This window comes from Alligator mississippiensis, chromosome 2 (assembly GCF_030867095.1).
Source record: "Alligator mississippiensis isolate rAllMis1 chromosome 2, rAllMis1, whole genome shotgun sequence".
In the NCBI taxonomy this organism is placed as follows: Eukaryota; Metazoa; Chordata; order Crocodylia; family Alligatoridae; genus Alligator; species Alligator mississippiensis.
Genome location: NC_081825.1, coordinates 128,027,486 through 128,053,198, shown reverse-complemented (window position 1 = coordinate 128,053,198; position 25,713 = coordinate 128,027,486). Strand labels below are relative to the sequence as shown.

General features: G+C 41.9%; 1 protein-coding gene across 1 annotated transcript; it reads left to right on the top strand.

Moving 5' to 3' along the window:
* Window positions 1-24,766, top strand: RRH (retinal pigment epithelium-derived rhodopsin homolog). Its single transcript, XM_006264079.3, has 7 exons — window positions 1-186; window positions 6,714-6,904; window positions 9,078-9,177; window positions 9,921-10,074; window positions 10,441-10,609; window positions 14,535-14,713; window positions 22,403-24,766. The coding sequence occupies exons 1-7, from the start codon at window positions 57-59 to the stop codon at window positions 22,503-22,505; spliced, it is 1,026 nt and encodes a 341-aa protein (XP_006264141.2). The 5' UTR covers window positions 1-56; the 3' UTR covers window positions 22,506-24,766.
* Window positions 24,767-25,713: the final 947 nt, after the last annotated feature.

Here is a 25,713-nt window from a genome sequence, read left to right as displayed (position 1 = left end):
CTCTCTGTCTCCCTCTCTCTCTCTCTCTCTGTGTGGTTGAAGAATTACCATGGAGAATGTACCCCAGTTTTCTGCCTAAAATGTTTTGGAATGATTCGGCCAATTCCTCAGAAAGTGAAAATGAAGCTCATTCAGCTTTTACACAGACTGAACACAACATAGTTGCCGCTTATTTAATAACAGCAGGTATGGATATTGGCAAGTTATATTTTAACATAGGAATTTAATTTGAGTATTTCTTCTGTATCAACATTTTGCTAAAATTCTTTCTGTGTGTGTGGGTGTGGAGTCTGTCGGTAATTTTTCGACCTAAAATTTATTTTCTGCTCTTTTAGTTTTTCTACTTAAATTCAAACAGGTAAGCAACAGCAAGTCTGTAAAATGTGTAGAAACCTGTAAAATTCAGGGCTATATATCTCAAGGCTGAATTTTATTTATTTGTTTGCTTATTTAAGTGTTCTGCTCACATGCCATTATAGAGGAGAGACCATTTAATTTCTGCCAGTTTGCAAAAGGGGTAAAAACAGGACAGGGATGACTCATCTTGGTGGGTTTTTTGTTTTTTTGTTTTTTAGTGATACGCTTGAAGCTATCTTGATGCTTCTCTCTGGTGATATGCTCACCACAGTATATGTATAGTTCCAGTGTGGGGGATTTAAGCAAAGGGTTTGGACTGCTAGTGAGAGGGAAGGCACTGGTTATTAATTAGACAGAAGAGCAGATTCTAGTTTCAGCTGTATGTTTCACTTATTATGATGCATTTTAGGAAAACCATCACACATTGATCCAATGTTAGTGTAATCCTGTTGATTGCAATGGGCTTTGTACAAGACCTGGATGGCCTGACATCCTTTTCAAATACAAAGTAATATGAAGTGTATTTCAGTGCTATAACTCTTGTTTAAAAAAACAATGCTTTAATTCTACAAAGTAATGCCTTTAAAATATGCCCCTTTCTGTCTACTTAATTGACAATTTAACCAGTTAGGGTAAGTTATTCCTAGAAAATATTTTAAGGTTAAAGTACATTTTTTCAGCTAATTTTAGTGGTATTTAGTGCTGAATATTTTCAGCTAATATATCTGAAGTTACAGTGTACCTACAATAGAGACTAGAAAAGTCAATATTTACTCAACATTTAATTGACTGTAGATGTGGGTTTTTTGTATAATGCTGAAAGTTCAAACATCTCTAATCTTTTTCAAGTTCTTTTGTAGTTCTGTTAATACTCATAGACTAGTTGATTGTATTTCTAGATAGTGGATGTTTATTGAAACATCAGATGTACTCTAATAGTAAGTACTAGCAAAACATTTATAGATAATTGGATAGTTTTGGCAACCCTAAAATATAGGTCATTTGTTCACGTCCACACCAAGTCAAGAAACTGCATGCCATGGTCTGCAAGTGGGTTTGCTGTATGCACGTTAGAATAGAGATCTGCAGTATTGGTCTCTCAACTGAAGAAACACCACCATTCTAAACTGCATATTTCTGTCTGAAAATGTTTTACTTTATTGTTAGGAGTAATATCTGAGAACTAGAACTGAAAGAGACTGGGGAAAAATATTTTTCTATATTTTTACATGATATAGTTACTTTGTCTTTACATAATTGGGAATGGACAGATTTTTAGTGTAAACACATTTCTAACCCCCCCTTTATAAAAGTAAATTTGTGTGTGTTCACATATTGAGGATGTTGGTCATATTATTTGGTTTGCCACCAAATAATTGACACTTTAATCTAATTATATTAATAAGCAGATAAAGGCGATGATAAAAAATGAAATGCAGATACTGTGGTCACCATTAAGCGATCAATTATCTGCAACTTCATTATCCACAAACATGAACTATGTAGTGTGGCTAATACTGTGGTAAATGTTTTGTTTTAATTTTTAATTTTATTGGAAATCTGAGATACCCCAAAAAGTAGAAATGAGGGTGAAAAGTTTTTGAAACATCTTAACATAAAGTCTTTTGTGATTAGAATAACTTTCTTGAAAGTGGAGAAATAGGATTATAAGGGAATGTGGATAAAACATGGTATCTGCTGGTAAATAGGATGGCAGTATATCAGGGACCTCACCTAACAATAAACAACACATTTTAAGCAAGTGACCTACTTTGTGTTTAGACTCTGTCAGAACACAGGATGACAATATAAAGGAAAAAATTAAAGGAAAAATGGAAGCAGTAAATAGAGTTTACTTTGCATTGTACAAGCTCCTGTCATCCCAGCTCATCCCAAGGAAAACTAAGCTTCAAGTTTCTAAAACCATAGGGCCTTTGTACACAACACATTTTTTGCCATATCTTGTGTTGCAACGTTGTGAATGTTTGCATGAGTGGGTTTTCTGGATGCTTTAAAAGTCTTTCTGGTGCATTAAAGTAAAACTCCTCAGGCGTAGTTTGGTTTGGCTTGCCACAAATTAAAGCATTGCATTCATGCATTCATTGTGTGCAAACACAAAGGCACTCAAAGACCTATAATGATCCTCTTTTTCCACCAGAAGGTGATTTTTTTTGTAGTTCACCCCTTCAAAATGCTTTTCCTTTTGAATTGCTTTTGCTTTTTGTGTGTGTGTGTGGTTTGCTGGCTTCCTACTTTGACAGCTGTGTGGCAGGGCATGGGGTGGGGGGCTCTGAGCTGGGGGGAAGCACTGGACCATCCCGCTTTCCTGCACTGCCGGCCGGGGAGCGGGCCTAATTCGTTTGAAAACCTAGTGCATGCAAACACTGATGCGATGCTCCAAAATAAACAAGTTAAAATTTTATAAACCTATTTAATTTAATGAAGATAAACCCCATGGTGTGTACTGGCACCCATAGTCAGGCCATGTACAACCTATGACAGTTAAACTTGGGTTCTCTCCCAAAGAAATGAGATATTACTAGATTATTTTGAAAGAAAGATTTTACAGAAAATCTTTGGGGCACATTCTGATCTTATAAGACAAGAATGGCACATAAAACCAATAATGAGCTATATCAGTTGCACAGAGACCCAATCCTGACATAGGAAATCAGAGTATGATGGCTACAGTGGCTGGGCCACACTGAAAGAATGGAAGTAATTGGCACCAACAAAGTACTTCTCAGGGTGTTAGAGGAGAGAAGGCTGTCTGGATGATCAAGATGACAATAGGTAGATGATGTAGTGTCAAGACTTACAGAAATTAAAAGTGGCCTACTGGAGGACAAAGGTACACAACAGAAAGGAATGGATGACGATAGTGAAGGCAGCCAAGGGCCTCTGAGTTCTATAGTGCTAAATCATCATCGTCATCATCATCATCATCATCATATTAACAATAATAATAATGCCAGAGTAGTAATAGTAATAATATGTTGTTGTTATATCACACATTACTATTATTATTATTATTATTATTACTATTATTACAGTGGAGTGTCACTAACAAATTGGATGTTTCATATTTAAAACATCATAATAGAGTTTACAATCTTTTAAATTACTCATATTTTACAGCTCATTATAATAGGGTTCTATTGTATTTTCTTAATGCCTATTGCTAAATAAAAACCGTATTTAGTTTTCTTCCCTCTACCATTAAGCAAATAAGTATTAGCAGCTTTTCTGGCAGTCTTGATTAAAATTTATAAAAGGTCTTGGTATCCTGACCTTGGCAAATATCACAGAATTTAACTGTAATATCCCAAGATTCCTTGCAGACCAAAGTGGCAGCATCTATATCAGGGGTGGGCAATCATTTTGGCTGGAGGGCCGTTTAACAAGTTTTGGTGAGCTGTTGAGGGTCACAACAGTAGTCCCGCCCCTTGAAATGTGCCCTGCCTTAGTTTTTATAGTTGTGCTGACACTTCTGGTGTGAAGCTGTTTCCTGGGCTGCACTTTGCTCTAAACCCCATGCAATCCCCCTGGAAACATGGGCAGAGATGGCAGAGCAATATAAAATGTTTAAAAATGTAAATATTGCTTATTTCTGTAGTGATCAGTGGGTTCAATAAACACAGGAATAAATGAATAAGAACTAACCAGCAAACTATAATTGGGGAGTAGCAGGCAACCTCCATAGACTCTTTGTCTCATGCTAATGAATCTGACTCAGGAAACACCTCCTAATTTCCAACCTCTGTAGTCTTCTACGTAAGGGAGTATCACTAAATTATAACTTAGCAGGCTCATGGAGGCCACAAAAGATCATGAATCCCATTCAGTGTTGGATCCAGGAAGGAGCAGCAGAGAAAGTTTCAGGGAAGTTCTTTGCTCTTGTGGGTCCAGAAATAAATGAGGTACTTGGGAATATAAAGGGGTCATGATTATGCTAGTTCTGGGGTCCTGAAGAGTAAGAAACAACCAAAGGTGGGATCTTATTTCTTTCCCCAAGTCAGAGAAGGCATTTCACAGTGTGAATAGCATAACATTCAGTCTTCACTCCATCCTATTTTATGACCCAGTTTGTGTATGCAAAAGCACTTTGCTTGTTCGTAATTAATACTCAAAGTTAAGACCTCATTAAGTTTTAAAACTCTGTTGAAGCTATTGTTTCAGAATTGCTAGCTGTATCAAGGCACAATATACAGTCATTCACTCATGCTTATTATGAAACTACCCCGGCTTTGATGACTAGAAAGTTTGGGTGTTTTTTCCCCTCACTATTTCTTTTCTTTTTCTTCTTTTACACTTTAATTGAGAAACTGAGGAATTGTAAACTTTTCCCACATTTCCACAGGCACAAATTCAGTGTCCTTTAGCTGTGATCAGGCCATGGTTTCAGTATGAGTTGCAACTTACTCAAGATCTCAAGGTGTTTAGGAGACTCCCACAAAAATGTTTATTAATTTAGCCCTGGACTCTGCCCAGTTGGTTATTGAATATGATTATTTGGGGAATCTCTGTACAGCTTATGAATTCTGTTTAAAATGGGGAAAGCTGTTTTGAAATTACTGGATCTTTTGATGTTTCTTTGTGGACTTGGATTCCATCATTTGCTGACCAAACCTATGTTTCATCAGTTCATCAATCCTGGTACAATGGAGAGTTGCTATTGAATGAGGGGACCATAAGGTGGATAGAAAACTGACCGGATCATTGGGCTCAAAGGGTTGTAATCCATGCCTCTATGTCTAGTTGACAGCTGGTATCAAGTGGAGTACCCCAAGGGCCAGTCCTGGGGCTGGTTTTGTTCAATATCTTCATCAGCAACCTGGAAGATAGGATGGAGTGCACTCTCAGCAAGTTTGCAAATTACTCCAAGCTGGGGGGGTGAGGGGAGTAGTAGACCTGGGGGTTACAGTAGACAATAAGCTGAATATGAGCCAATAGTATGTCCTTGTTGTGAAGAGGGCTAATGGCATATTGTGCTGCATTAGTAGGAGTGTTACCAGCAGATCAAGGAAAGGGATTCTTCCCCTCTATTTGGCACTGGTGAGGCCACATCTGGAGTACTGTGTCCAGTTTTGGGCCCCCCACTACAGAAAGGATGTGGACAAGTTGGAGAGAGTCCAGCAGAGGGCAACTAAAATGGTTTGGGGGCTGGGACACATGACTTCTGAGGAAAGGCTAAGCGAACTGGACTTATTTAGTCAAGAAAGGAGAAGACAGATGGGGGATTTAACAGCAGCCTTCAATTACCTGAAGGGTGGTTCCAAAGAGGATGGAGCTGGACTGTTCTCAGTGGTGGCAGATGACAGAACAAGGAGCAATGGTCTCAAGTTGTAGCTTAAAAAGGGAAATTTAGGTTAGATATTAGGAAAAACCTTCTCACATTAGGAGGGTAGTAAGCACTGGAATAGGCTAACCTCCATTCTTGGAGGTTTTTAAGACTCAGCTAGATAAAGCCTTGGCTGGGATGATATTTTTTGGGAAGTCTTGCTTTGAGCAAGGGGTTGGACTAGATGACCTCCTGCAGTTCCTTCCGCCACTAATTCTCTGTGATTCTATGAATATAATCTGATTAAACCTGGGTTAGCTGCAGCTTTGAAGAACCAGTATACTCCAAACAGCTCTGTAAGAAGTATGCAAAGAATGGAAAACTATCTAGCACAGGGCAAAGATACTTCATGTTGACAGACATACAAATAAAGTGACTGCTAGTGCTGTACAGGAAACTGGGCAGAGAAAAGGAAGACAAAAATATTCTTTCATAGGGGAGAGCAGGAGAAAGTGAACATTTCTGTCACTCAGCAATATTGTTTTGTTTGAATGCACAATGAAACTGTCCTTAGTGGAGAGCAAGAAGTGAGGTTGTAGAAGGGCTTTTCATATAGAAGCTACTGTTGGACCTTGTGCCACAGTATCAGATCCAGCTGTTCAACAAACAATTTTTTTTCTGCTAGCCTGCCCGCGCTCCTCTTCATTGCACTTCATTGTTTTGGCTCATTAGTAGCAACACATTGTGCTCAGTATTGCTTTGAGTAGTTCTGCAGACCTGAGGTCTTAAGATCAAATCTTAAGAGAATGCTAAATGCTTGCCATACTTGCTGACTTTGTATAGTCCCTGATTCAGCAAGATATGAAAGTACGTTCTTTAGGGCTCTTTAAAATTATGTTCCTTGCTCAGTCAGAGCTGAGTCATTATATTAGGAAAGCTCTTTTCTTTCTGTTGCATATAATCTTTTCAAAATGGCATTTTATTAAGATAATTCTTCAGTGTTTATATTTGATTAATTAATATTTAATCAATATTTATATAATTTATAAAGCTCTCATTTTTCTTTATTTCACAGGAGTGATAAGCATTCTCAGTAACATAGTTGTATTAAGCATCTTTGTTAAATACAAGGAGCTTCGGACAGCCACAAATGCAATTATTATTAACTTAGCCTTTACAGACATTGGAGTCAGTGGTATTGGTTATCCCATGTCTGCTGCTTCAGATCTGCATGGAAGTTGGAAATTTGGAAACACAGGATGCCAGGTATTTGAGAATGTGGTAATTAAACCAGAGATCAGAAAGTGTTAAGCATTTAGAACCTGAGTATATGAAAGATTCCTTTCTCTTGAGTTTTAATTTTCTTCAGAGATGAGCTAGAGTGGCAAAGTATAGATTCTGACCTGGATCTGAATTTCCTTAAAGTTCAATGATATTGGATGTTGGGCTTGGTTTGGACTAATCTCAATTTTTTATATTTTTTTTGACTTTTGAATGGTTACTGAAGCGTTCATTTGTATTTGTGAAAAAAGCAATTCTTAAATATCACCAAAAAACTAAAGCCTATAACCTGCCATTATAGAATGAATAAGTGCCTGTGATTTTTCAAAAGTGTCTAATGATTTTGAGTGCCTTGGTTTCTCAGTTATCATACTGATGTACCTTAAAAGATCCTTTTTGCACAGTATGAGAGCTCAGCGTTTTCTGAAATTCAGGATTCTTTATGAGAATTTATTGGAGTATGTAAAATGGAGGCACACAAACTCATCAGTTATGCAAAAATCATGCAAAGAATTCAAAGAAATAGGCATTAGGGATGAGAAGCTTTGGTTGCTGACTCGATTGGGTAGAGATTCGGCCCAAATCTGAATCGAATCAGGAGACCCTTTAATCTCTCTGAATCAATTTGGAGAGATTCAGAGAGATTTGATGATTCAGACACAGCTTTAAATGTTTTTTCTACATACCTCAAGGTACCAGGCTGCTCATGAATGCTATGATGCTGGGGCGGATGGAGCATCCCACAGGAACGTGGGGGGTCCCCAGAGTGCTTGGCGGCAGACCCAGAAGTGGACCAGAAGCAGTTCTGGTCCACTTCTGGATCCACCGCGGAGCATGTGGTGCCCCCCCCCCTCCCAGTTCAGTGACTGGTGTCTCCTGGGTCTGGCGGGGCACCTGGGGTCCCCCTGCAGCTGATTGCTGAGCCAGGAGGACACGGGGGGGCGGGGGAGGGGGCGGGCGGTGCATTTAGCACACTTGGTGGCGGATCTAGAAGTGGACCAGAAGTACTTCCAGTCTAGTTCCAGGTCTACCACTGAGCATGTGGGGGGCCCCACTGTGCTTCTGTGGGATGCTCCACCTGCCCCACCATCTAAGCATTCACAAGAGGTGCCTGGTCCTCAAGGTATGTAGAAAAAACATTTAAAGCTGTGTCTATGCCTGAATCACTGATTCTCCGAATCAGCATTGAATCTTCAGATTCAGATTTGTCCAGATCGAATCGGGACAGTGATCCAAATCAACTAATCGAATCACTGTCCCCTGATTTGGGCTGAATCTGAATTGAATATGGCCTGTTTTGCACACCCCTAATAGGTATCTTATTTCAGAGTTTTTGAATTTTCACTTTTCGCATAAGCTTGTTTGTTGACTGTGTGAGTAGTGATCAAAATATGATTTAAAAAAAATAAAAAGGATTTTTGAGTTAGGATGACCAGGAGATGCTTAGAACAGTACTATGAAATACATACCCTGAAATCTTTTTTTTAGGCAAAACTCTAACAGGACTGCATGACCTGGGCCCATTTTAAGTATGCTTACTATGTGATCTGAAATGACACACTCCTAAGTAAATTAAATTTGAAAAGTTAATTTCATACACCTAATTTAGACCTTTTGTAGCAGCCAACCTGAGTCCACTTTATTTGGATCTATATTGTGATATATTTTTGTGCTGAAGTTGGGATTCATATCTGACAACTTCAGCTGTGCTTTACTTTTGTGGTCTTAGGGATTACTTGAAGCACAACTAAGGTAAAGAAGTCCTGTGATCTGAGACAGTAGAATGCCCTGTGGTTCTGTTACAATTTCTGCAGTTGTTAAAATAAAATGTTGCTGGTGAATTATTAACATCTATCAAATAGTGTTAGTTAAAACAAAATACAAGTCTTTTCTTTTCTGTAAAACTTTCGTCCCAGGATTTAAAAAATGCATGTGTTAACATTAAACAGTCTTATTTTTTCAGTCTTTTAATTACAACCCCATTTATCTTAAAATCTTTAATTTTAATTAACCAACTATAAATTATTAATAATACATTAAACAAATTGGTCACAGAACATATGCTGTATTCAGCTGAATTCTTAACACAGACTCTGATTTAGACTGAAACCTTTAGAAGCATTTATACAAATGGGTATGTTATCTTCTTAAATTTCAGATATATGCTGCCTTAAATATCTTCTTTGGAATGGCAAGTATTGGTTTGCTTACTGTTGTTGCAGTTGATCGCTACCTGACAATCTGCAGGCCTAATATAGGTACAGTACTTGTGGAAATAATTTATCAGTTGACATCTTTTAGCATATTCAAGAATCTGTATAGTTCCTTGTGTGAGTGCCCAGGTCAATTCCTACCAATGCTTCTAAACTTTGGGTATTTTCCTGCAGTAATTAGCCTTGTGAAAGGTCCCAGTGATTTCTGTGGTACTAAGTAAAGGTTACAGAATCAGGGTCTTCTGTTGCCTTCTGCCTTAGTCAGTCTGAAACCTGCATTTTGATGTGCTACGACTAATCATTAGAAGCCTTGATCGTTGATTAATTATATGCCTTCATAGCTACCAAAGCAAATGAGGACTGCTTGCAGCAGGTTTCTGACAATATCTCAATGGACATACATGTCTAATGTATATGTGTGCATGTTTTCTGTACTGTAGTTTGTCTGATCCTTTATATTACAGGTCTAAGATCATGGTTTCTAATTCCTTGTGTACATTTTCTTTTGCATGGGATCAGAAACATCTGCCCTCCCCTTGCTAAGCTTTGCGTGGGAGCAGGGTGACAGAACTAAGTAGCACTCAAGCACTGTTTCTGGGGGTGCTTACGTGGTATTTATCTGTGACACAGAAGAACTTTTCTACTTAGTGTGGACTTAGTAATTATTAATGGTTATTAGTAGTGCTTTCAACATATGTAGGTTGGTTGGGCACATTGTGGGTTCATGATAAATGTCAGAAAAATCAAAATAATAGTTGTTTAAAAGAGATATCTGTGCTTGGTAACAGGAAGAAGAATGACTACCCACACCTATACCATGCTGATCCTTGCTGCTTGGGTAAATGCAGTTTTCTGGGCCTCAATGCCTATTGTAGGTTGGTCTAGCTATGCTCCAGACCCCACTGGAGCCACCTGCACAATCAATTGGAGGAAAAATGATGCGTAAGATTTTAAAAACTTTTTTTTAACTTTTATATATAAAATACCACTTATCTGTATCCCTGCTTCAGTAAGCATTTCCCCCACCAAAGTAAGAATGAGTAAAAGGCACAGGCATCTTAGAAATAAGATTGAAGTAACCTATAATAATTAGAAAAAGTTGTAAGGATTTATTTTGGAAAAGGTGAGGCACTGTAAAAGTAGGTGTCATTGGCACTAATAAAACTGAACAAGCCAAAGGAATTGTCCTCACCCTTTGAAAACATTTTGCAGATTGCCACATAAATCTTACACTAAAACAAGGTAGTTTTCAATTACTTTTCACAGCTGTATGGTTGCAATTTTTTATATTAATATTTTGTCTTACAGGTCCTTTGTTTCTTACACCATGACTGTAATCGCTGTAAATTTTGTTGTGCCTCTCTCAGTCATGTTTTACTGCTACTTCAACATTTCTCGAACAATGAAACAATACACTGCCAGTAACTGCCTGGAGAGTATCAATATAGATTGGTCTGATCAAGTAGATGTAACAAAGGTATGGTGATCTGGGCCATGTTACCTTTCAAATATATTTTTCTGTAACGTACACTGTATCATATTAACAAAGGAAGCTTTCCATCCTCTCTCCCCTCTTCCTTTTTATTTGAATAAACATAGTGTTCTTGAAAAATGCTGGATTGACAATGTTATATCCCACCCCCCTTTATTTTTATTTCTAAAATAATTTTTAATATGCTACTTTTTCCCACACAGTTGACTCTACCATTGCCCAGGAACATTATACACTTTTCTGCACTGTCCAGCATTGTATCTCAGTAGTGGCAACTCACGGCCAAACTTTAAGGCTAAGGATAGACATTCAAAAGGCCTGAGCCTGAATTGATTCAATCTTTGCAGGTTAGTCTAACCTGCCTAGGTTGAACTGGTTTGCAACTGCACAGAGATTCTACAGTATGGACTAAAGAAATGTAGGCACATGCTTGCAGTGGCTCAGGCTAGAAGCTGGGGTGCTAGAGCAGCCCTCCCTTTCCTTCTCCAGTGCTGAGCTGACAGGTGGCGTGGCCAGGCCCCAGCAGGATGCTCTGATTAGGGAGGGGTGTAAACCCCTACCCTGTCTGCATCATCCCAGTTTTTTCCCCGCTTGCTGAGCAAGGGGTGGTAGTGTTGCCAGACCCCAGCCCTCGGCTAGCACTCTGAGGCAAAGAGGGGGTGTGCAGTGCATGCATCTGTTGATGATACTGAGCTTTTCAATCTCCCTCTCCCTGCTTCTTCATACTGTCTGCAAACCTGACAGGTAAGGGAGCCAGCAGGGGGCTGATAACACAGTGTTTATCAGCCCATCAATGAAAGCCTCTCTCATTAGTTCAAACTCTCCTTAAACAGCTTTTTCCAAGGAAGGAATGGAGGAACATTACCAGCTGACCTGTTGATTAGCTCCAACATACCTTAAGTAGACACCGTTTTGTCTACCAGTCCCAGTGAAATTGGAGATGCACACACACACACACAGACACCTCTCAGCATTAGCTAGCATACTACATGCCTAGGGTCCATGGGGCTGGGGTCTGTGCTGTGGGAGATGGGAGTGGGGGGATCTCTGCTTGAACAGTGAGCAACAGGGGCCAGGGGGCTGTGGCAGGGGGAAGCAAGGCAGACCCTGCTGTGCCTGCAATCTCTGCCAGAGCTCTGGCTAGAGAGCAGAGAGACAGGGCCAGCCCTGTTCTCTGGAGCAGACAGCACAACCCAGGGCTGTAAAGCATCTGGGATGCTGGGAGACTCTGGTTTAACTTAAACCAGAAAGGGGTTTGGGACACACATTGCATAAACTGGTTTCACCCAAATCAGTTAAGTCTGACCTCTCCCACCACTTCCTCCCCTCCCTCCCCCCCAACCCTGGGCTTAGTTGGCTAACATTGTATTTTCCGCAACCTAGTTGCATTCCCCTCCTCACCTCCATCCCTCTTATGTTAGTCCCTTGCTCAGGTGCTCTGTATTTCTCTACTGACTTTGTCATCTTTTTGGTTCATGTTTCTTTGACCCAAATCAGTTAAGTCTGATACTACATTCAACCAGCTTTATCTTAAACCAGTTTCAGCCATTTTGAAACTAGTTTATGTGCACTGAACTTATGTTCTGTTACAGGTTTAAACCAGTTTCTGATCACTTAAATTGGTTTATGTGTAGTGTCTGCCCCTAACCTAAGGGAGAGGAGGTTAGTTTCCAAGCCTGTAAACTCCTTAGTTTTTTGGATGGGTTCACAGCAACCACTTCAGATCTGAGCTGGTGCTCTAGATATGAAGAGCTTCATATCCCTTTAATCAAGCTTCCATAAAGTTCTCCGTCTTTGTATTTCAAAAATTGAATGGGGAACTTGGCTCTTCCCCTGAAACATTTGCAAACATAAGTTATGATGAAATACTGGACCCTGCCAGGAAATTGACATTTTTTGTTATAAATATCTAACAGTTTACAGACAGATTAGTTAGGGCTGTGCAAAATTTCGGCAGCTGTTTTGTTTTGGAGGTGTTTGGGGCCATTTTGGCAGCCGAAACACCGAATCTGATTTGAAACAGAAGGCTCCATAACAGCTCCGAAATGACTTGGAAGGCTCTGAAACATTTTGGAAATGTTTTGGAGAATGTTAGAGTTTTGGAGCTGGGCTTGCAGGGAAATAAAAATAAGAAGAAGGAGGGGAAAGACTCCTCTGATACTGACATCTAGCTCCCGGTTCGACTCCTTAGCTCTCTGATCAGTTCCCTAGCTCTTCCTGCAGGGTGCAGGCTCCCGATCTGTGCATGGGGTTTCAGCAGGCTGCCTCTGCAGGCTGGGGCCAGCGGTAGCTGCTCAGTGCAGCCCGTGCTGAGAAGACTGTGGTGCTGCCTCTGGCCTCTGACCCCAGCTGGCCTGCTGTAACCCAGCACACAGATCCAGGGGCCCGTGCCCCCCAGAAAGAACTGGGGGAATGATCAGAGAGCTGGGGAATCAAACTGGGGGTGGGGGAACCAAACCGGGGGCTGGGGAATCCCTGCCGCGTGAGCTGGCTCCACAGACAGCAGAGATCCATGCTGGGTCTCCTTACCACCACTGCCTGCCCTGCAGTGCCCCACCTCATTGGGGCAGCACAGGGTGGGCAGAGGTGGTGAGGAGACCCCCAGCGCAGATCTCTGGTCCCTGAGGAGCTGAGTCGCGCAGCAGGAACCAGCAGGCTTGCTCACTGCTCTGCACTGCTTCCCTGCCCTGCGACCTGGCGTGACAGGGATCAGAGATCTGTACCTCCTTGTCTGCCTGGAGGGCAGCAGCCTTTGCCCTTGCCCTCCCATGGGTGAGCCACCCACAGCTCCTTCCTGCTCCCCGCTGGGGCCCTGCAGCCCCTGACCTCAAGCCCTGCCTGGCTAGGTAGAGCTGTGCAAAGCTCCCTTTTCAGCCCGTTCAAAACAGATTCGGAGGAGATTTGGCAGAAACGAAACAGGACAGTGATTCAAAACACCAAAATGAATCACTCTCTTCTGAAATGGCCGAATCTGAAACCGAATCAAAACACAGCTGTTTCACACACCCCGAAGATTAGTAGTACAACTGCTTTAAGTGCAGAGGTATAATTTAGTGGTGATAGAAACAGCATGAGAGATTTGAGAGCTTTCTCATTCTATCTAGTTCAAGACAAGCTCCCTGTTTTACTCCTGCACCCACAATCTCTATTAGCATATCAAGACAAAGTTTACAAACTTTGCCATTCTTTTTCTAAGGATATAATGTATTGTTGTAGTCATTTTCTTTAGCAGGTTAAGATTAAGAAAAATAATTCAGGATGGATTCTTTTTAAGCATTAGCAATGAAGTCAGCTAAGTAGTAGCTACAGTACTATGTTCCCTGTTAAAGTTCATACATTCCTTGTATGAGATGATATTTTCAAGTATTTAATTTATTTTTTCCTGGATACAGACAGCCATCCTCTGCTGGATGGAATCAGAAGTGTTCAAATATGTGTTATATTATACAGCTAAAGCAATGCCTTGTGGAATGAGCTAGTCTATAACTTGCCACACTGCTCTGCTTTCCAGCTAAAGCAATGTAAGGGATTATAATTTGATGTCAGTGGTCCTGCCACTGGTGTGCAGTCAAGCTTGAAATATTTTTTTTCTCTTTGTCAAACACCAATGAAATTGGCAGTTCTGCTTGTCACTGTGAGAAGTATGAGAAGTGTTGATACATCACAATGTTTAGCAGCATGTAACTCTTAAGTTCTGCACAAGACAGAGAGACTCAGTTCATCCCTTCAAAGTTAGGGCTGTTTTGTTTGCTTGTTTTTTAAATATATTGCATATATCTTAGAGTAGTTGCATTTTAAGGTGTGGATGTACTGAAGTGATGGGGTCTTCATTTTGGTCTTTATAGATCTATGTGTGTGTATAATAGGTATGAATATTTAGGCTTATGAAATTTCTTCTTTTATTTCACAGATGTCTGTTGTGATGATCATAATGTTTTTGGTGGCTTGGTCTCCATATTCCATTGTATGCTTATGGTCTTCCTTTGGAGACCCAAATAAAATTTCCCCTGTGATGGCCATCATAGCACCTCTGTTTGCAAAGTCCTCAACATTCTATAATCCCTGTATTTATGTCATTGCAAACAAAAGGTAAGTGTCCTCTTTTTTAATTGAAATGCTGCATTTGCCTTATAATTATTGTACATTATAGCTGTGCATAAAAATCTAATGTAAGTCAGAATATGGGAGCCTATAGGCTCTCTGGGTTTTTGTTGTTTATCTGAGAGGTGGGTATGCCTCTGTCGCTGCACCTAGCATTCCTTCTTTTTTAAAACGATGGGTCAAACTACAGAAAGGCAGGCTCAGGTTAAACCTCAGGAAAAGCTTCTGAAATGTCAGAGCAGCTAGGTACTAGTACAAACTGCCCTGAGAAATGACAGAATCACCTTCACTGTAAGTTTTAAAAGGTGGCTATATATGCCACCGTTCGAGGATGGTATGATACAGCAGCCCCTTCTCCCCCCACCTGTGAAAGAATTAGACTAGATGACCCTTGAAATCCTTTCCAGCTGTATGATTCCAGAAGAAAATATTTTTACAAAGATAAACTACTGCTGCCTTATCTTGGATGGGTAGATGTCCTTCTTTAAAAAGAAGGGAGTTGAAGCACACCATTGTGTGTTTGAAATAGAGAGATATTTCAGTGATTTTTTTCAAATTGGAGCAGCACTGTCATTTTATAAACACTTTTAAATCATGTCTTCTACTAAGATAGATTTGGGCTGGAATTTTAGTCCCATCAGAATATAGAACTGTTTACATTTAATAAAAGTGGCAAAAATGTATAGCCCATAAGTCTCAGGGGTATCTTTGGTTGATTTGGGATTTGCAATCTGGATTGGTAGGGAGGCTTGAGAATCTTAATTAATGCATACCGACAAGTCACAGCTACCTCTTCTTTCTACCACGGCTTGAGAATTGTAGTATGGAACAACTGTTTCTACTGCTACCATTGCTTGAGTATGAGTATTTTATTGCCTAAGAATGATGATTTGGGTAAATACCTAAGGCTCATGAACACATTCAGGGCCTGTAAGTTAGAAATACAAATGTTGTAAAGAAAGGTACCTTTTTATTCCCTACCCATAAATTGCCAGCAGCTCTTGAGATACCCAGACAGAAGAGGGCTCAGTAGATGATGATGGAGTTTGACACTTCTCCCATCCTCTGGGTTTGGATCTGTACTAAGATAAGATGGTTAGCTACTGGTGGAAAAGAGGAGAGGGGAGGCAGCAGAGGAAAGCAGGGAATAAAATGGCAGACAAGGTTCTTTGGTGACAGAAGACTGTTGTTGGTAAAATGTAGACAGGTTACTTGGGGTTATCAGAGGGCAGGCAGGTTATAATGTGCCATAAATCCATTGTCTATATTTAGTCCATGTTTTTTTGTATTCGGTAGATTTATGAAGTGAAGTTCATAGGCTCATCTACAAAAGGTGTTTTGTAGGGCTGTGCGAAACAGCACCATTTAGTTTTAACTTCTGTTTCGTTGTTTTGACTGGACAGCGTTTTGTTTCAAGTTTCATTTTGTTTTGAAAGCACTGTTCCATTTTGTTTGGTCAAAACTGTTTCGCTATTTCACCCATAGGCTATAATGGGAAAACATGAAACTGCCTATAACTTTGTCATTTTTTGGCAGATTTGGATGAAAATAGCAGAGATGGTAGATCCTTCTGAGGGCATGAACTCTGCCAAGTTTCAAGGAAATAGGCACAGGGATTTCTGGGAAATTGCACCTCAAATTCTTGAAAGCAAAACTCATGTCATGTGTGTATTGTTAAGGCACAACAGGGTAAAAACAGCAGGTATGGTAGCCCCTTCTGAGGCCATTAAGTCTGCCAGGTTTCAAGGAGATAGGTGCAGGGGCTTGTGGGAAACTGCATCTTAAGCTGCTGACAAGCAAAACTCGTGACGTGTGACTGTGTGTGTGCGCGCTAAGGCGTGCCTTCACTGATGCTGGGGCCTCTACATGACACGGTAGTGTGCCCCAATGAGGTCTCCTCCTCCCCTACAGCCTCAGTCCAGTCTGCCACTTTAAATGACAACAGGTAATAACTTAGTAAGCAGCACAGTAGAATCAGCAGCATCTCAGGCAGCCAAACTGTCACAATCAGTATCAGAGCAGTCCTTCCCCCCTCTTCCCCCTCCCTCTCCTTACTTCCTGTTTCCCTGCAGGCAAGCCCAGCTTTAGCTTCAAAACTCAAAACAAGTTGAAATAGCATTGAAACGAAACAGTTGGCGAAATTTTGCACAGCCCTAGTGTTTTCTAAATTCCCTTTGAGGACTGGAACTGAGAGATTGGAGAGAGAGTGGTTGTCTTATGAGAAGTATGCACCTACAGATAATTTGGTATTTTTGTCTGATAGATTTTTGGTGTGTGTTCATTCTGGTACGCAGTTGTTGTTTGGTTTCTCCTACATATTTTCCATCAGAGCATTTAGTGCGCTGGTTGAGATATATTACATTTCTGGAGGTATAAGTTCCAGAAATGGTGTAAGATCCAGGAATGGTGATGGTTCTGTTCTGAGGTGTAGTTATTGTGGGGGTGGTGAAGAGGTGTTGGCAGGTTTTACATTTTTTGTCCCAGCATGGTCTGGATCCATTTAGTGTGCTTTGGGCCATAGGAAGTTTGCTTCTGGTGATGAGGTTGGCAATGTTTGGTGCTTGTTTAAAGGCTAGGATGTGTGGTTCTGGAAAGATCTCTTTAAGAATTGGGTCTTCTTCTTGTATGAATTACAGTTGTTTGAGGATTTTCTGTATAGGGTCCAGGGAAGGATGGTATGTCATAACTAGTGGTGTGTGATTTGTGGGGAGTTTCTTTTTGTTCTGCAGCAGTTCTTCATGTGGTATCTGAGTGACTCTTTCGACAGTACAATCTATATCTCTGGAAAACTGTCTTTGTTGGGCAAAAGCCCTTTTGAGATTAGCAAGGTGACGGTCATGGGTATTCTTCTCAGTGTAAATTTGGTGGTATCAGAGGGCTTGGCTGTATATTACAGCTTTCTTGGTGTGTTTAGGGTTATTGCTGGTTCGGTGTGGATATGTATGTTGGTCTGTGGATTTCTTATATATGGTGGTTTGTATTTTACCATTCTGGATATTGGTCATAGTGTCTAAAAAGGAAATGTCTGTGCTGAAGTATTCAAGAGAGAGTCTGATGGAGGGGTGATGGTTAATGAATTTGTGATGGAAATCAATCGGAGACTGCAGGTTTTTGGTCCAAATGATGAAGAGATTATCTATATATCTTAGGTATAGCATGGTTTTGATGGTGCAGTTCTTGAGGAATTCTTCTTCCTGGTGGGCCATAAAAAGATTGGCATATTGTGCGGTCATTTGGTGCCCATAGCTGTGCCCATGGTCATAGATTTCATAGATGTTTAGGGTCAAAAGGGACCTTAGTAGATCATCAAGTCCAACCCCCTGCCATGGGCAGGAAAGAGTGCTGGGGTCAGGTGACCCCAGCCAGGTGCTTGTCCAGTCTCTTTTTAAAGACCTCCAAGGTAGGGGAGAGTACCACTTCCCTTGGAAGCCCTTTCCAGCTTCTGGTAACCCTTATTGTAAAGAAGTTCTTCCTGATGTCTAATCTAAATCTGCTCTCTGTCAGTTTGTGGCCATTGTTTCTAGCAACTCCAAGGGGTACCCTGGTAAACAGAATATGTCCTATTCCTTGCTGTCCCCACTGATGAATTTGTAGCTGGCCACTAGATTCCCTCTCAGCCTTCTCTTGCGGAGGCTGAAGAGATCCAGGTCCCTCAATCTCTCCTTATAGGACCTTGCCAGCAGACCCCTAAACATCCAAGTAGGTCTCCTCTGGACCCTCTCAAGGCTTTCCACATCCCTCTTGAAGTGCAGTGCCCAAAACTGAACACAATATTCCAGCTGTGGCCTTACCAATGCTACATAGAGGGGAAATATCACCTCCCTAGACCTGTTCATGATGTACCTGCTAATGCATGATGGAGTGCAGTTAGCTTTACTAATCACTTTGTCACATTGACGATGTATGTTCATCTTGGAGTCGACTATGAGTCCGAGATCCCTTTCTCCTGCTGTGCTGCTTAGGAAGTCACCTCCCAATCTGTAAGTGTGTTGGAGATTCCTTCTTTCTAGATGCAGCACTTTGCACGTATCTTTGTTAAACTGCATCCTATTCTGTTCTGCCCACTTTTCCAACCTGTTTACTTTGCCTCATAGTTTGGTGTCATCTGCAAATTTGGACAGAGTGCTTTCCATGTCCTCATCCAGGTCACTGATGAAGATATTGAGTAGCACTGGTCCAAGGACTGAACCTTGGGGGGCTCCACTGCCCATATCTTTCCAGGTCAATATTGACCTGTCCACCACCACTCTCTGGGTGCATCCCTTATACCAATTTGCCACCCACCTGACCAGGTAGTCATCTACATCACAATCACTTAGTTTATTTATAAGAATGGGATGAGTCACCTTATTAAAGCCTTTTTAATATCCAAGTAAATGACATGAACCTCAACTCCTGCATCTAAACATTTTGTGTCCTGGTTGTAAAAAGAAACAAGATTAGTTAGGCAGGATTTACCTACTATGAATCCATGCTGGTTGCCCTTCAGCATTATTTTTCCTGCTGGACTCCCACAAATGTAATCCTTAATAATTTTTTCAGAGGTTTTCCCCAAGGATATAGGTGAGACTAACCGGCCTACAGTTACTCAGATCCTCCTTCCTCCCCTTCTTGAAAATAGGGACCACATTGGCCCTTTTCCAGTCCTCTGAGACTTGTCCTGAGCACCATAAGTGTTTAAACAGTCATGCCAATGGTTCTGCTATTACACTGGTCAATTCCTTTAGCACCCTTGGATGAAGATCATTTGGGCCTGCTGACTTAAACACATCCAACGCCTTCAAGTGTCCCTTTACTAGGTCAGTGCTAACTCTTGGTGGGTTGGAGTCCTTCCTGTGCCTGCCTGTAGTCCAGTTGGAAGATTTGTCTTGATCCATGTTCAGGAATACAGAAGTAAACAAACTCATTGAAGAGCTCAGCTTTGTCCCCTTTATTTGTCACCAATTGCCCTAGTCTGTCCTGTAGGAGTCCTATGTTAACATATGCCTTCTTTTTGCTCCCTATATTATATACCTTAAGAAGGACTTTTTGTTGATTTTATTTTTTGTTGCCAGCCTGAGTTCTATTGCTGCTTTGGCCTTTCTAAATGACTCCCTGCAAGTGTGAGCCAAGTAAATATACTCCTCCTTGGTGGCTATAACCTCCTTCCACAGTCTGAAAGCCTCTTTTTTCATCCCTAGGCTTTCCTGGATTTCCCTGTTCAGCCAAGAGGGTTTCTTGGCCCTTTTGCCCCATTTATGTAAAGTGAGATTGTCCCCTTCTGTGCCTGAAGGATTGTTCCCTTGAGGAACAACCACTCTTCCTGGACTCCCATCTCATCAGTGCTCTTGTCCTTCAGTGCCTTATTTACTAATCTCCTGAGCTCATTGAAGTTAGCCTTTCTGAAGCCTAGCACTTCCTCTTGGTCTGGAGGAAGTTATGGAACTGAGGTTGTTGTGTGTGAGGATAAAGTGTATAAGTTAACTAATATCTTCAGGTCTGTACTCTGAGTTGTAATCTTGCTCTTGTAGATATCTAAGGCAGGATTGCATGCCATCCTCATGTGGGATGTTGTTATATAAGCTGGTAACATCCCTGGTGGCTAGGATGGTGTCGCTGGGAAGGTGATCTATGTTTTTAAGTTTTCATAGAAAGTCTGTTGTGTCTTGGACCAAACTCAGTCTTTGGGTGACAAGAGGTTTTAGGATGGATTCGATGAAACCTGATATTTCCTCATATCCATGGTTGGATATGATAGGTCTGCCTGAATTTCCTTGTTTGTGGATTTTAGGGAGCATGTAAAAAGTCCCTGGATTGGGTAGTGGGGGGATCAAGTTTTGTAGTTTTCTTGTAGCTCAGATGGAAATGATGATGGTGGTTTTGAGTTTTAAGGTGAACAGGGGAGTTGGATCTTCCTCTAGTTTTTCATAGTAGGTGGTGTCAGAGAGTTGTCTTTTGGCTTCTTTGATGTAGTCTTCATGGTTAAGGATAACTATATCTCCTCCTTTATCTGCTAGTTTTATTACTATTTGGCAGTTGGATTTTAGAGATTCTATGACCCTTCTCTCTGAGAAGGAGAGGTTGTTGTGGTGGTGTTTGTTGTTGATAATTTAATTGTTCATTCTTTCCCCGAAGCAGTCAATATAGCAGTTGAGGTTTGAATTTTGACCACTGTGAGGTGTCCGATCTGATGGTTTTTTTTAATTTTTGGTGTTAAAATTTTCCTTGATGTTGTCACAGGATGAAGTGTTGTTGCAAGTGGATTCCTTTTGGTTGTGGAAATATTCCTTGAGACAGAGGCTTTGGAAAAAATCTTCTAGTTCTTCACATTGTAGTATATTATTAGGGTATTTTTCCAGACAAAACTTAAGACGTTTAGAGAGGACAGATTTTTTTTCAGCTTTGGTAAGTGTGCATGGAGAAATTGATAATATTTGAGGGTTGACTTGTTCCTTCAGATTCATCAGGTATGAGGTTGGAATGTTGTATGGTATTGGTGGTGTTTCTCTGATGGTTGTTTAGTGGATGGAAAAGTTGTTCCCGTGGTTGCATTTCTTCTTTATATTTTGGATGGATGTTGTAAAACATCTTTGGTAGTCTTTTTGTATATGTTGTGTAATGTTTGGGAAGATATCTGGATTTATCTCTTTTAAGTTGTTGTAGGATGTGTTGATTTCCTTCCTGAGTTGATTTCTTTTGGAGTAGGTTATGTGAAAGACATGACTTCTAAGTTTTTCTGATGTTCTCCTGCATAGTTGTGCAGCATATTTAGAGTTGTGTGTAGAAGTCAGAGGACTGTAGATGTTCAGTCCTCTGGGAATGATGTTGTGATGTTGTAGGAATGATGTTGTGCCAGCATAGGCTTAGAAAATATATGTTGCTGTTGAGTATGGCTTCTTTCTTCTTCATATTGTGAAGTTTCCATTTCAAATGGCAAAATTCAATATCTTCCTGCCATCTGATAACCCCAGGTAACCTGTCTGCATTTTACCAGCTACATCCTTCTATCATCAGTTCAACATTTCCCCTTTCCTTCTGCCCACCTGTCTCACACCTATTGTCTTCCACCCCTCCGATCCTCACTGCCACACATTTGCATTTTTACAGACCTGAATTTTGCATTTTGGCTTGTATTCTACCCAGGAGGGCACACAAGTCACCAGCAGACTTTCTATATGCCTGAAGAAGGGTGTTTGTGCCCAAAAACTTGCAAAGAACATTTTTTCCAACTATTTAGTTGGTCTAATAAAAGATACCACATCTACCCAAAGAACCTTGTCTGCCTATGTCCTTAGACCAACATGGCTACAACCAACAACCCTAAAGCATAGAATAAAATGGAATATTTAATATGTCCTGGTTTAGGGATCTGAATTCCTGAGGCAGGTCAATGAAAAATGAGTTTGTCCAAGAAAAGAGTGGGGTGTGAGGTAATTTTAACAAAACTCAGTGGGCAGGAGCCTTCCCCTTCTGATGATTTCAGAATGATGTACTGATTTATGCTGGGATAAGAAGAGAGTCAAGACTCACTGAATTCCAAAGGCATGGCTTTTTAATTTAATTACTACATTAAAATGGAAAGTGGTATCATCTTAGCACAGTTATTTCAATCAATTGGCCTAAATTTTCCTCTGCATTTGCTTCTTTTACTGTCTATTCAGTGACTTGAATTTTTGCCTCCTCTCACCCTCATTCTAGGTTCCGGAGATCAATCTTGGCAATCGTGCGATGCCAGGCTCAGCAGGAGATAACTATTAACAACTCCTTGCCAATGAATGTGTCTCAAAGTCCATTAAGATAATACTGCTGGAAAGCACTGCTATAGAATTTAGCCACACAGTTTGTTTTGTATAGTAAATGGAAAGAAGTCAAATCTTGGCCATGGAATTGGCTATGAAATAATAATCCACCCTATTATACCAGCTGTTTTTCTCTGTCGTGTTTATTTTTTTTTAAAAGGATGGACTTTAGTATTGAAGACTAAGCCAGTTGGCCTGACATATGTTCCTGTGACAGGGGGCCATCTCGGGGTTGGGTCTCAACCTTGGCCCGCCTGCCTGTCTAAGTAGGGAAGTTCGCCCAGTCTTGCCTGCCACAACTTGCTGTCCCCAAAACTGGTGTATAAATACAGGAGGCTACCCATTTTACTGCCTTGATGCCAGGGGACACTATACAAGACTCTGACCTTCCCTTATAGTGTTCCATTCCTCGCAGATGGCATCCTTGAGTTGCTCTTTGCTGTGGCTTTTGGCTGAGCAAAACTCAGCCCCTTGCTAGCCTCATGCACTTGTCCTTTCACTCTGCCCTATTGGACCTCATTCATACTTCCCCCCTCTCACTGGTGCCTCTTCCACTCTGCTGTCTCTCACCGGGCCTTTTACATGCTGCCCCTCACTGGGCCACACCGAACCTGCCCTGCTTTCTTGAGTGACCACGTAGGTCATCAGGCCTGCCTACTCTCACTCCTTGGCTTGCAGGCACACAATCTCTTAGGCCCTCTTGCAACCCTCATCTGAACAGTGACCAGTTAATTCATCTTGCCCTTGGCAGAGCTCTGACACATGCCCCTCTCTGGGTAACTCATCACTCTCACCTCCTCATTAGGACCAGCTATTCATGCAAACTTCTTCACTTCTGACCCAAACTCAGCCTCACCACATCTGAGGACTTACTGGGGTCTCAGCCTCTGGCCCAACTGCAGCCTCACATGTTCATAGATTTACCTGGCCTATCTGCCACTTTCCTGGGGCTTTAACTTATGCCCTCCTACTAGGGCCCTCTTGCTAGGGCCTTCACTTTCACATATGCCCTCTCACTAGGGCCTTCCACATGTGTCCAGAGATGTGCTTGGCCCCTGTATCTGTTCCTAGGTGTGGGTAACCCACCAGGATGTGGGGGCTGAGGTTTTAAGGTGCCCCTACCTGCCTTTCACCGGGGAGGTAACTGGCCTGGCATTTCTGGGGGATTGTTCTGCCACAGACAGCCCCACCAGACCACCCTTCCCTGGCAGGGTGCAGTTTTCAGTCTTACCCAGAACCAGTGCAGGCCTACCTGACTTGGTCTTATCCCTACTAGGCTATTTGTTGTTCCTGGACTGCTGCTGGCTGCCTCTCACTGGCCCAACTATCCAAATCCCTCCTTGGATGCCTCCCATCCAAAGGCTGAGTTTCAGCCTCCTTCATTTCAGCCTGCTGTCTCGCTGAGCCTTTCTTCCTCTAGACAATTACGTCCCCCCATCGAGGGGACCATAAGCCTCCTTAGGCTCTGGCCCCATCTCCAGCCCAGTCGGGGTGTCAGATAGCCCATCATGGCCCAGGCCTGCCCCGGGCTTCATTTGGGCTTCATTGCCCTTTGGCCTTCTGGCCCTTGCCCTCTTGCATTGAGCACCTGAGGTACTCTGGTCCTAGCACCGCAGCCACTGACTTCCTTAGGCAGCAAGGGTCCCCTTCTGGCCCCCACCATATAGCCATCTCATACTGGGCTTATGTAGCACCCTAGGGATCTTAATAAATAGCTCTAGTCTCAATCTGGCTCACCTGAGCCCCAGGCCTCACCCCTGCCTGTTCTAAATCAGGAGCTTGCCTAGCCCCTGTGTAGGCCCACAACTATAAGCCCCTTCTCAGGTTGGGCCTTGTTCTCTTTAGGCCCAAAGCCTTCTCTCTGGGGCTTGGGACCTCACTGGGCCCTTAGGAACCAGCCCCATAGTTCCTCCTTTACCACCAAGGTGTTCGGAGCAGCAGCTCAACCAGGTGTTGTTGCTCCCCGGCTGCCAGCAGCAGACTGCTGGCTTAGCCCTGAGGCCTGAGCTATAATGGAAGTTGCTCAGCCCTCTCCTCCAATCACATGGTCTGGCCTGCAGTCATGTGACTTTCTCATCAAGGCTGGCCCATACCTGCTGGTTGCTCTGCTGTCTGCTCTCACCCTTAAAGTGGCAGGCACTGAAAGGTGCTCTGCCACAGTTCTTAAGATGCTCACTAAGATCCCTCTTAGTGAATGCTCCTTGTGTTTTATTTGGTAGCTATGTTGGTCTGAGACAAAAAGAAATGCAAAACTCTAGAACTCTTGGTTCAGAGAGGATACATTTTATTAGACCAACTAAGAAATCGCAAAAAAAAAAATCTTTCTTTGCAAGCTTTCAGGCACATACACCCTTCTTCAGGCTGAGGACAAATCCAAGATGGTAAACATCCTCTTAGGTAGAAAATAAATTACATTTTCTACAGGGGAATACATCCCTGAAATACAAATACATCCCTGAAACATGGAAGATGCATATTTTATCTGATTTTGGAAATATAAGCTTCATTGCTGAACAAGAAGGAGAGATTTGTTGAGCCTCCCTGCCTTCCTGCCAACTGACATCTCCAGGGGTGAGAACAGCCTTATCTGCACATCAAGGAGCAACTCACACAAAAGACTCTCACAGACCCAGGGGAACAGTCTTCTAGACTCAAAATTCCTCTGTTCAAAACAAAGTTTATTTTCTACCTAAGAGGATTTATAGATTTCATAGACATTAGGGCTGAAAGTGACCTCAGAAGATCATCGAATCCAGCCCCCTGCCCCAGGAGCAGGAAGTCAGCTGGGGTCATAGGATCCCAGCAAGATAAACATCCAAATGTTTCTTGAAGGTGTTCAAAGTAGGTGCTTGAACCACCTCTGGCGGCAGTCTATTCCAGACCTTGGGGGCTCATACAGTAAAGAAGTTCTTCCTTATGTCTGGCCTGAAACGGTCCTGGAGGAGTCTGTGACCATTTAATCTTGTCATCCCTTGGGGTGCTCTGGTGAACAGACGTTTCCCCAGATCCTGGTGAGCACCCCTTATAAACTTATAGGCAGCCACCAGATCACCCTTAAGGCTGTGCTTTTCCAGGCTGAAGAGTCCCATGGCTCTCAGTCTCTCATGATAAGGTCCATTTTCCTGACCTCTGATCATGCGTGTGGCTCTCCTCTGGACTCTTTTTACCATCTTGGATTTGTTCTCAGCCTGAAGAAGGGTGCATGTGCCT

Excerpts from the sequence above, each read along its gene's own strand:
- RRH (XM_006264079.3), top strand. The coding sequence starts at position 57 with ATGTACCCCAGTTTTCTGCCTAAAATGTTTTGGAATGATTCGGCCAAT. Across the intron at positions 187-6,713 it reads CGCTTATTTAATAACAGCAG|GAGTGATAAGCATTCTCAGT; the intron begins GTATGGATATTG and ends TTTATTTCACAG. Across the intron at positions 6,905-9,077 it reads TTGGAAACACAGGATGCCAG|ATATATGCTGCCTTAAATAT; the intron begins GTATTTGAGAAT and ends CTTAAATTTCAG.